This window comes from Phaethon aethereus, assembly GCF_964289735.1.
Source record: "Phaethon aethereus genome assembly, chromosome: 8".
Lineage (NCBI taxonomy): Eukaryota > Metazoa > Chordata > Aves > Phaethontiformes > Phaethontidae > Phaethon > Phaethon aethereus.
Window position 1 is genome coordinate 14,430,999 of NC_138584.1, and position 12,500 is coordinate 14,443,498.

Here is a 12,500-nt window from a genome sequence, read left to right on the forward strand (position 1 = left end):
TGCTTGGTCTTTTCAAAATGCGAATAAACGGGAAAGGCTGTTTTTTGTTGTGTTTTTTTTTTTTTTCTAGCTCTGGAGGAAGAAATTAAATAGTTAGGTTTTTAGATATTACTTTTTTAGATCAAGAAAAAACACTGATTAAAAAACACTGTGGGGAACTAATCCAAAGCTGAAAGCAGAAATACATATACCAAAGATCCTGTTGGATCACTTTTCCTTTTACATAACTTAAAAAAAAGAAAAAAGCTTAGAAGATTGAAAGCTAAAGGAGTTAGTGTGTTTTTAAATAGGTATTGGTGTTCAGTTGGTTATGCACTGGAGAGGGTTTTTTGGTTATAAAGTTCTATGTAGTAGTGCTAGAATCTAAGGCAAATAATGAGGAAAAATTATTTCTACTGAAACAGGGTTATAACCAAAAGAATTATATTTTTAAAATTTCATCTTCACATTTTATACTCCAGTGCAAGAATTGGTTAGAATCACCCAGTTTTATGGCTTCTGCCTTAAATAGTGACCTGTGATGATTGCTGTCTCTGTCTTCATTTGGTGAAGAAAAAGATTCTGACAAAGTTGTTCTCCTTTTATCTTCTCCAAGGGCTCTTTGAAGAAATAGAATGTTAAAAATGTTTAATGTTTGGAAGCATGAAAAGGAGTGAGTAATAACCCCTCTGCATATACTGGTAAAGATTTCTTTTCTGTCTGGACTTTGACAATTTGCACTAAAATTCTTGACAAAAGAATTCTTCAGCACGGGCAAAAGTAATGAGTAAAATACTTAGTGATGTAACACTTTTTGCAGTTTAATTAGTAAGTGTTGCTCTTTAATAGCACTTTGAAGCTCAGTTATCTTGCAGAGAAACGTTACTAGAATAAAGCAAATAATTGTCATTTTTAATTCAAAACTAGCTTATTTTTCATTGTGGAACATAACAAGTATTCCTTTGTTCTTTTTGTTCACAATTTGTAACTTTTGTTAATGGGAGTCCAGGTGTTTATGTGAGTCCACTCATGTACAGCAAACTGGGAAGACATTAAGAGTGGTAAATGCTTGGGGGGGGTTTGCAGAAGTGCTTCATGTGATACCTTCTATTCTCAGCATAGGTTAAAATTAGAACTAGACTGACATTGCGCTGGAGTCTGAGTTCTAAATGGTTTTGGTAGTGCAGACAAGATTCATAATTTATCTCTGTTCCTGCCCAGAAAGCAATGAGTCACTGAAAATCCTTGAAAACCAAATAATTGAGGTAAGTTCTTAAATTTTTTCAGATGCTTGGAGGTGAAGTTGTTGGGAGATGTGATTACTTGGGAGTAAATTTGTGGTTGCTTTACAGCCATGCTTGGGAATTCACTTCTGAATTGTTGGCTGTGATGGCATGATTATTATGGTTTTTATTTCCCTGACAAATAGTAAGATCTAAGAACAAGAAGCTTTTGATGGTAGTCCTGTTATTATATAATTAAATGTCTTTGAAAACAAAATCAGATACTTAGGCCCTGTTCCATATTTCATAGTTCTAAAGCAATGTTTATTGAATAGTACACTTTGCACAGCAAAAGAGAGTTGCCCAGTGTAAACTTTACTAAAAATAAGTATAGTTTGATAGTGGTTTTAGTAGTACAAGTATTAACAAATATCTCTTTAGAGATTGGCACTGCAGTGTCTCTTTTCTGCACAATTTATATAAAAAGATTTTTAATTGTCTACCTAAAAAGTTTTATAGCTCAATAAATGTCTCTAAACAACAAGAAATGATAGATCAGATAAAGCACTTAATCTCAGTAAAAGTTTAATTCTGAAGAATAAGACAATTTAAATTGTAACCACTAATCAGAGGAAAAAACCTGACACAATGTCTTAGTCACTACTGGAAAAGGTAATTGCTATGAGGATCACTGAAAGAGGAGTTAATCCTTGAAACTAGTGAATGTGATCATGTTGATGTGAAGGAGGGAAAGAGGATAGAATCCTCTCTTTACAGGAAAAAAATTAATCCCATTTTAGGAACCCAAGTTCCAGACTGCATTGTGCCACACTGTGGTTGCCATTTGCGTCATCTGTCAAATCCTGCCATTTTTCCTTAACAGAGAACAGTTAAGTATCCTTAATATTAAATTATTGGACCAGATTCTTCTTTATTCAAGCATTATGATTTGATCTTATGCTGTCTTTACAACAGGAAGCAATCCTGACAGTTTACACTTCTTATTATTGGCTTGCCTATACATTTTTAATTAAGAGATTTCAGTATAATCAGGCTTTATAAATAACTATGTTAGTGAAAGGTATGGTAAAGGAATGATTGACAGTTTGAACACAAAAATGTTCACTAAGCAACTGTGGCACATCCATGCCACACAAAATCATAATGGAATAAATATGATAGAAAAGATTGCTCTAAAAGACAGACCTGCAGCAAGTATTGTAGGGAAATATATGTATGAAAAGACCTGAAATTCCACTTTTGTTGTTCTCTACCTGCTTGTTTGGAAGAAAGGTATCCTTACTTTTTTAGTTTGAATGGATATGCAAGATGTTTTTCCTACTTGTCCCTGCAAGTATTAGTAAAAAGTTTGAAAGGGAGCGTTCAAATCATCAGTGTTCAGAGTACACTGCTGTTGGCATGAAGTTTAGCCCTCCAAACTTAGCTGAATATCAGTATCATGGCTCCAGTTTATTTCCAAAAAACCTCTTCCTCAAATGACTACAATAACAGCAATAACAATGCTTTTTAGAGGGATGCACTGAGTATCCTACTTTGATGCTTTTCAGGAAAATATGTATGTATTATTTCACTAGGGAATAGATGCTTTCAAAACTTTAGGACAATTTTTTTTTTAAATGTGGATCCTGACACTCAGCAGGGCTACAAGAAGATTCAAAGAGAGATCTGAAGAATTTAAAAAGCCTTTTCTTAAAGGTAATGCATTACTAACTATAAAATATATTATAATATGAGTTAAACTATGAAGAAAATGAATGCAAATAAAGTATACTAATTTATTTCCAGCAACAGTTCAGTTTCTCTAAAGTGCAAAACTCCTTTAGTTACAAGTATTTATACCAGGTAGCTGCAAGGATGCAGCTACCAGGATTTAACTGCCATAAATTGCAGGCAACAGCTTAACTTCTTCCTGAGAGGGGAATGAATGCTCTTATCTGCATTTAATAATTATGGTCAATTCTCAGCCTACCATTGGAAGGAATTGAGAAAAGCAGTTGTTCGCTAAGAATGCAGAGAGATTGCAAGAATATTGTTTCTTATTGTAAGAAAAACTAACTAGGTGTAATTATCTATTTTTATAAAGAGAAAGCAGTTGGTAAAATTCTGTCAGCTCTAGACATCAACTAAATTTAATAATATAATCTAGTGGGTATTGCAGTATTTTAGTTTTCACGTCACTGTCCCCATCTGGTAGCTGATACATGCGGTGATGCATTGAGCCTGAAATTCACAGTCGGATTCCTGTGACTGAATCTGAACATGTGAGGAACATGACTGAAACTGCAGTTTGTGTTGGAACATTCACTGCTGTGAAGACACTTTGGGAAGTGAGAATACACAAGATAAATGAAGAATTACAGAGAGAAAAGGAATTCAGAGAGAGGTCTGCAGGAAGGTAGGTAAATTCTAGATCTTTAAGTATGTGAAAAGCTAGGTCATGTGTTACATTTCAGAGGACATTAACTGGTCTTTTCAAACTCATCCACAGTCTAATTCTTTAGTCATTACTCCAGCAAAATTACCAGTGTTTAGAATCTAGCAGTATGGTCAGGTCAAACCAAGAACTGTGTTCTGTGATAAAAATACTAGCATATGTACTAAATCTCCTAAACTTAGATATTAAAATCCTCTCCTGTGTGGATATTCTAACCAGTCGAGATTTAATTTATTATGCTTTCTTATCAGTGGAGGCATTGACAGGGTCACCTGGTCTTCTGCCTGGCCAGTGATTTCCTAAAATGTGAAGAAATTTAGCACTCTATTTTTGGAACTCTTCCTAACTTGTCGGATACGTTTAAAAGGGAATAACAAATTCAAAAGTTACTAATGGAAAATACAAGCAGAAAGAAAGATAATTAGCCTAATTTTCATAATTCTTGTTTAAGTCTCCTTTGGAAATCAAGCTAAAAGAATCCTAGCTGATTGACCTTGTTTGAATGCACTTACATTTGGTGAACTGAAGGCTTTCTTTTAGGAGACTGCTTCAAAATTAACGGCTTTGGAAATTAATTCCACATTACTTCATATTCTGTTGCCCTGCTGCAACATGATGAAAGTGAATGAAGTTATGTCTTCCTTCTGACTGTAAATTTGAAGAACTGTAAAACAGAATTCCTATAAATTACCTTAGCCAAACACTACTTTATGGTCTTGTCTTCCCTCAAATTGATAGTATATTTAGCATCCAGATACAATAAATGTTGTTTGACATTCAAAAAGACTACTGTCTCTCTGTTCCAGGAAACAGAACCAGTAGTAATTATTGCCTGTATTCATTGTTGCACCACTAACAGATCTCCTTTCCCTCGTAGACTACTACTTGTCTGGGAGGAGAGAGCTGCTTTAGCAAAGCTCAAAGAAAAAGTTATTCATGAAGATGGAAGAGCAATTTTAAGGATAGAGGAAGAAGAATGGAAGGTAGTGTTGATAGGAATGAATGTGGCTTGGGTTGAATGACTGATGCATTAGAAAACTACTATTTACAACTTTACACTTACAGTTGTACTATTTTTAATCTATGAAGTGCTCACTGTCTGCTTTGCTAACAATTAATTGAGACACACTGTTGTGAGAGTGTAAAAACAAGCTGAGTTTTTTTTAGTACTGAATAGTAAGCATTACTCTGCAAAATTATAGCCTGAAAGGCTTTTCTGCATTAGAAATTATTTACACTGCAAATTATGAGTTTAATTACCTAAATCCTTGTTTAACACACCAGAACTAATGAAATGTATCAAGGTGAAAACCCTCTATGTTTAGGTGCATGAAAATATTTCTTATTGTTGTTTACTTTCTCTTTCTAAGAGTGAAAAAGAGGAGAGTCCCAGAATACTATTATTCTTGTTTCTAATGCATGGGGGTAAGCAGCTAACTGTAGAATCAACAACAGAGTGGAAGATAACAGTCTGTTCTGAGCCACACAGAAATGTAGATGCCAGTTCCAATGAAGTGATGAGAATTAAACCATGTTGAGGCCAGTGAGAGAGTGACAGCCACACCCAGCAATACTCTGGTGGTCCATATGCCAGTGCTCCTTGTTCAGAACTTGTAGCATACAGACATTGTAGTTTTTCTATCTCTCAACTCTTCTGCTCTCAGCTGCTCACTGTTTTTCTTAACAGAATAGGAAATACCATTTAGATGACCATTTAAATGCAAAAAGCTATTTAGAGCAGTTTCGCCTTCGGTTGTATTGGCTTTGTTTAAAACAAAACAAAAAAAAAAGAAACAAACAAAAGCAAGCCTGAGGATTTTCAAGCAATGACAGTAGTGCAGATATCTAAATCCTGGGAGCAGAAGTGGACAGGTTAAATCTGTGGTCAGAATGACCCGTGTTGATGGTACTAATTTCGGGAGGTAACAGTATAGCTTGAGAAGAAGGAAAGATTTTTTTTTTTTTCCCCTTTTTTTTAATCATAAGACTGTTACTGTTTCAAATAAAACTTCTACCTAAGCCTGTATTTTTCTTGTATGCTAAGCTGAATTTCTTCTGGTTCATATTTCTTGTCTTAGACACTACCTTCGTGCTTATTGAAACTAGTCCATCTCCAGGAATGGCAGCTTCATAGAACTAGTTTGCAGAAAATTCCTCAGTTCATTGGAAGATTTCACAATCTTGTTGTTCTGGATCTATCCCGGAACGCAATTGAAAACGTTCCTAAAGAAATTGGTGAGCAGTGCTTTCTTTTATCTTAAGCTGCTTTTCTAAGAAAATTAATCTTGCACAAATACGCCATTTTTGCACACTTTGCCTGTCTAACAATCCTAATTGGGTAGTTAGAAAACAGACGATTTAAATCTGACAGTAAGATAGAGATCTTAAAACCATGGATTCCCTGTAAATTTAAAAAAAACAAAGGCCGGATGCAGGAGACAGATCTTTATGAAAGCTCCCCATGCAAAAAAAGCTTGTAAGCGCAGCAGGTACTAGACATCAGAATGCAGCTAGAAAAGTGATATTGAAAAACAGGCTTCATGTTCTGAGCCTACAGCACAGGTAGCCTATGTTCATAAGTGCTTTTTTTGAGTTCTTGGCGGGTTTTTTTTTTGTAGCAGTGAACTAGAGTGCAGTTTTGTACTAAAAAGTCCTGAAGTTCTACTATCTGAATTTCAGTGAATCTTCTTTTTTTTTCTTTATTAGTGAGAACACAGAGCACTTGTATAACAGTATAAGGATAACACAAAACAACTAATATTGTATTTCAAATAGAATGAACATGAACATTTCTTAACTCTTCTTTGTTTTAATTTCATGAGGCCTCTTGGTTCTACACGCATGCTTTCCTTGTGATTAACTATTTACACATAGCTGAAATGTTAGCATTGAGGCAAGTATAGCCTAAGGACTATGAGAGTAGGTTGTAAACATATTATCACACAGTTATAAGGCTAAAGAAATCTTTAAAGGCTAAACTAATCATGTGATTAATAACCTTCCAGAAATTACATAAATGTACCAAAAGCTGCCTGGCAGAAGCAGGGCTGTTGGCCAGTGTACCCAGATGGCCAAGAAGGCCAACAGCATCCTGGCCTGTATCAGAAATAGTGTGGCCAGCAGGAGTAGGGAAGTGATTGTGCCCCTGTACTCAGCACTGGTGAGGCCGCACCTCGAATACTGTGTTGAGGATTTTGGGCCCCTCACTACAAGAAGGACATTGAGGTCCTGGAGTGTGCCCAGAGAAGGGCAACAAAGCTGGTGATGGGTCTGGAGAACAAGTCTGATGAGGAGCGGCTGAGGGAACTGGGTTTGTTTAATTTGGAGAAGAGGAGGCTGAGGGGAGACCTTATCGCTCTCTACAGCTACCTGAAAGGAGGTTGTAGTGAGGTGGGGTCGGTCTCTGCTCCCAAGTAACAAGTGATAGGACGAGATGAAATGGCCTTAAGTTGCTGCACCCGGAGAGGTTTAGATTGGATATTAGGAAAAATTTCTTTACTGAAAGAGTGGTCAAACATTGGAACAGGCTGCCCAGGGAAGTGGTGGAGTCACTATCACTGGAGGTGTTCAAAAAAGGTATAGAGTGGCACTTTGGGACATGGTTTAGTGGGCATGGTGGTGTTAGGCTGACAGTTGGACTTGATGATCTTAGAGGTCTTTTCCAACCTTTATGATTCTATGATTTATCATTTCTCATTTGTGCTCTCTGCAGGCCAGCTGACTAACCTCCAGGAGCTGCTTCTCAGTTACAATAGAATAAAGTCTGTTCCTAAGGAAATAAGTAACTGTGTCAGCCTGGAGAGATTGGAACTGGCTGTTAACCGGAGTATCTGTGATCTTCCTCCTCAGGTTTTGACGCTGTTTTGTTTAGTTTCATTTTGTTTAATGCATATTTTGAATTTATCCAAACCCAATTCTCATTAAACGTTGCACTCCATGTTTTCAGATTTGCTTTGATATTCTGATTTCACAACTACTCCACAGAAACACATATGTGAACAATATTTATATGACTAGTCAAACTGAAACCACATGAGAAGGATGTACATATCCCTGAGTAGTTGAAGGAGCCAATCTTTATTTTGTCCAGATAAATGACCTAGTTGTGCATATAGGACAGTGATACACTTGATGTTAATTTGGTTAGGCTGAAGGGCTTCCCTGATTTACCCCACTGAGGATCTGATGCCTTAGCATAGAGAAGTTCCCTTCTGTGGTTGAGAATACAAATTCATACCATATGCCAGGACACAACTGTAAGCATCTTTACCAGAGCTGCTAGCTATGAAAAGGGTTTGTGTGATTTATACAACTGCCTATGCACAAAGAGTCGAATGAGTGTTTTTCTGAGATGTTGAAAGAAATTGAGAGAGAATAAAGAAACTGCTCACCGACTATTGAGCTTTAATTTGGTCTGACTTAAATGTGAGAGACACCTGCATCTCTAAGTGTTAGTTTGTTAGATAGAGATGACAAGTATGTAACGACATTTACTTGTTTTAATTTATTTTAAAAAACAGTAGTGGCAATAGTTGACAGCAATCAGTGCCTTGCAAAATTGAGTCAAGTCCAAACAGTAATACCTAACAACAAATCTTCAGATGAAAATATACACTATATATCGCACCAGGGGTGGTTGAGATTGGATATTAAGAAAAATTTTTTCACTGAGAGGGTGGTCGAGCATTGGAACAGGCTGCCCAGGGAGGTGGTGGAGTCACCATCTCTGGAAGTGTTCAAAAAACGTGTGGATGTGGCACTTCAGGAGATGGTTTAGGGGAGATGATGGTGCTGGATTAATGGTTGGACTTGATGATCTTGAAGATCCTTTCCAACCTTAGTGATTCTGTGATTAATCAGAATCCAGAATTTAAAAAATCTATGTGGATACAGGTTACGTGGTGTAATGTGGAGTGATAGCTTTTTAAATTAATAGCTCATAGCAAATACATAGTTCTGTCCTATTGAGACTACAGTGATGTAAACACCATGAAGCTTTGGTTACATGTACTGGAGTGGCATTCAGTCTTTAGACAGTTGGACTAGATCTGCAGTAAAACATCTTTGCATCACTTGAACATTGTAAAAGCACCTGAAGGCATGCTTCACCAAAGGACTTAGGTGTTGCAATACTGAATGATGCTAAGTTTCATTTTTAGAATATCTTGCCATAGTAGTAGACTTCAAAACATGGATGATTCTAGGTTCACTCTAAAATACAGTCCATGCAATTTCATCCATAAAAATCTAAATATTTGACTAATGAAAAATGGCCTATTGCATGGAGTATGAAATACTAAGGACAGTGGTGTGTTTAAAATTCCTTTTCTTCTCAAGGCTTGAGGTGTATCTGCATTATAGTCATGGCATTCAGCTTCTTAGCAGCTAGGGCACTCACTACCAGGTGGGAGATAAAGTTCTTCTGTTTGATCAGTTTCAAACCTACCTACCTTCCAGGCCAGAACTGTAATTGTTATGTAGTATCAGCTAAGGTAACTCAGAAACCATTCTGTGTTTACTAACTCTAAAACATATTGTAATGTTTTTAAATTGGGTTGTTTTTTTTTTTTCAGTCAACGTTATTACAGCACTGCTGTAATGCAACAGTTATACAAACTTGCATTAAATCTCCCTTTCTTTTCAGCTCAGTGATTTAAAGAAGCTTTCACACATAGATTTGTGCATGAATCAGTTTACTACCATCCCTGCAGCTCTTCTCAACATGCCAAATCTAGAATGGTTAGATATGGGGGGGAATAAACTCCAGGAGCTTCCCGATGCAATTGACAGGTAAATAAAGCTCAAAGCTCACATCTTAGTCTCAATTCCATTGCATTGAAATTCTAATTATTAAATTCTACTTCAAAAGATTAATTTAATGTTAACGTTACTGCAAACTTAGGATTTATCAGCCCTAATGTGATATTTTGGATGAGCTGGAATAATCCATTCAATAAATAATAAATTCAGTACAGCTATCAAGTTAAGTATTTCTTGCCAATGACATTTTCAACGAGAGGTTAGGTGATTAACTTAGATATGGGATTTCCTTTGAGAATTGTTGTATTCTTTATGAAAGTCCTTTATGTGTCTGTAAAAATTAATCAATTACTTTGTATTAATGATTGGTAACATTACTTTTCGCAATCATGATTGACTGCACAAATACCTATTTTACAGAATGGAAAATCTCCACACTTTATGGCTCCAAAGGAATGAGATAAACTCTTTGCCAGAAACCATTGGTAATATGAAAAATCTTAGTACTCTTGTTCTTAGCAACAACAAACTTAAGGATATTCCAGCTTGTATGAAGGACATGACAAATCTGAGGTAAGAAAATGCAACAGAAATAGAAATTAAAATACTAGAAGCTAAGTTTTAAAGCCTCCCTCGAGTTGTATATCATAGAGTGATACTAAGGAAGTGGAAAAGTCATGTCCACAGTTGTACAGATGGACACAATACCAAAAAAAATCAGCATAATTACACAGATTCATAACAGCTGAAGATCTGGTCAAGAAAGCTTTGTGTAGCAGAACTCATTTAAAGAAGTAAACTAGCATAGTTACAGTCGCAAGTGAAAATGAGACTGTAATACATTTTCTCATTTCCGAAAGGTCCAAATTCCGACTTCTAACTGGCCTTTTAATATCCCACTCCAAAGCCAAGAGCTAGGAGTAAAAATATGTGACAAGCTTTTTTTTTTTTTTTGAGTTGTTGGAGGTATTTTTTAGCACTCAAGTAGAGTGCAGTTCTGTACTAAAGGGTCCTGAAGTCCTACTATTTGAATTTCAGTCAATCTTTCTTTCTTAGTGAGAACACAAAGCACTTGTGTAACAGTATAAGGATAACTTAGAACAAGTAATATTTGTAGAGAAAGAGTAGAAGTTTGGCATTGAGAAGTCAAGCATTCAGAATTAAACAAAAGGGATTAGTTATAAGGATTTGGATTAAACTCTGCTGTAATTGGCTTGAAAAATAAGAGAACGAATGTCAATTTTTAATTAGTAGAATTGGAAATATTATTTTGTACACTGTGTCAGAAACTTTCCTGTTGTTTGAATTTCATTTGAATTACTGGGTGCTGGCCATTTTAGAGAAAGAATAGTAGTCGAAATAAATAAATCAATCATGTCTGACCCAGTAAGACAATGCTTGTTTTCAGATGTTTTGGAAGAAGCAGCACCTCTTTAAACAGATACATACAAGCATAGGCGCAGGGATGGGCTAAGAGCAGAGGGAGACAGGGCCGGCTAGTGCCTTGCAAAGAGTGCAAACATTTGCACTCTTGTTCTTATCCACCTGTCTGTGGAAGCTCTATAAGGCTGACAATGGGGTGAAAACCTGAAGACAAAATAATGAGGACTGCAATGTTTTCTCCCACCACAATCAGCTACTGTTATTATGGTGTCGTCTTAGCTTAGTTTACTTAATAGTGGTGAGTTTAGTATAAGAAAAGACTTATTTTGCTCAAAATAGAGTTTCAAAAGAGTTGTTCTCTCTGGACAAAACCTATTGCAAGAGTAACTTTTTCTGGTGAACTGTCAGATTTGTCAACTTCAGAGACAACCCACTAGAGTTAGAGGTAATACTCCCTCCGTGTGAGAATACAGAAGAGGAGGAGCAAAAGGAAATGTTTGGCATTGAATTCATGCACTTGTATATCCAGGAGTCACTGAAGAAAGCAGGTATGTCTTTTTTATTCATTCTCATCTTTCTGGAATACAGTGAGGAAGAGAAGGATAAACTAGAACACTACGATATGTGTGCAAATGAAACGTGAATAATCTTCTTAATAAACGAGCAACATTTTCCAAAATATCCATAAACAGATTTTTACTGAGGGCAAGGGCACTTTTATCAGGAGTTGGCACAGTAGGTCTTCACATGAACAGCATATATTCTAGTAGGAACACACTGGAACCATGGAACATTAGAATACACATGGCTCAGTTACCTACAGCTTGGATAACTCGAAGTTGATGACTGTCTCTTGTATTTGCAAATTAATCAGAGTTTACATAGTGTGGGTCTTCTAGCACTATTTGTCTCATGAAGCTCAGCTTTCCCTGTTTTTGGATGTTGTCCACATGGGGACTACCAAAGGATGATGTTAAGGGAGAGATGCCTATGTTCCCCACATAGAACATTTTTTAGCATGAAGTTTCAACATCTGATAAACCCTGACAGAAAATCCAGTTACCTAAACAAAACAACCTCCACTTTCATCCCATTTCTAACTCACTATGACAAAAAAATGCTGTTAGTGGTCTCAAAGGTAACTTACAGGTTAAAGGTTGTGGTATGAGATCAAAACAAGCACTTTTGAACAAATGTCCAGGTGGCAGCTGTTACTTGCAGAAAGAACTTCACTGCAGATGTAAAACATTCTCTCTGATCTTTATTCTGTTTATCATGAAGGCTTAAAAAAATGAATTACTACAATGCTCTTGATTTAAAATCCTAAGCAAGCTTTTTTTCTTATCAATATTTCAATGAATGAATAAGTAAATTACCAAAAATATATCAAGATGACAGTTTACAAAAAACTTTTCTTCCTTAACAGATTCCCCTAGCAGTACGGGCAAAAGAAAGTACATAGGCCTACTTAAATAATTTAAGAGGAAATACAGAGCTATCCTGAAGTTCAAAGTGAAAATAAAGTATGTTAATTTCTCTTATTTTAACCCTTTGTCTTTCAGGAAATTTGGAAAGTTGTACTTCTGGTCATTCTCCTGTCATAAATGCTAATGAATAAAGAGTGTACTGTGAATGGAAGAAAATATCAAGTATACTTCTTCCTAGCAAAGAGGCATACAACAGATTTCAAATATTCTTAG

General features: G+C 36.0%; 1 protein-coding gene across 1 annotated transcript; it reads left to right on the forward strand.

The window, feature by feature from the left end:
* Positions 1 to 3,469: 3,469 nt before the first annotated feature.
* On the forward strand, positions 3,470 to 12,418 carry LRRC39 (leucine rich repeat containing 39; the record flags this gene model as incomplete). The annotated part of the gene is made up of 8 exons (XM_082002700.1): positions 3,470 to 3,618; positions 4,535 to 4,640; positions 5,736 to 5,892; positions 7,370 to 7,506; positions 9,302 to 9,447; positions 9,838 to 9,990; positions 11,209 to 11,348; positions 12,363 to 12,418. The coding sequence occupies exons 1-8, from the start codon at positions 3,494 to 3,496 to the stop codon at positions 12,416 to 12,418; spliced, it is 1,020 nt and encodes a 339-aa protein (XP_081858826.1). The 5' UTR covers positions 3,470 to 3,493.
* Between the last annotated feature and the right edge of the window lie 82 nt (positions 12,419 to 12,500).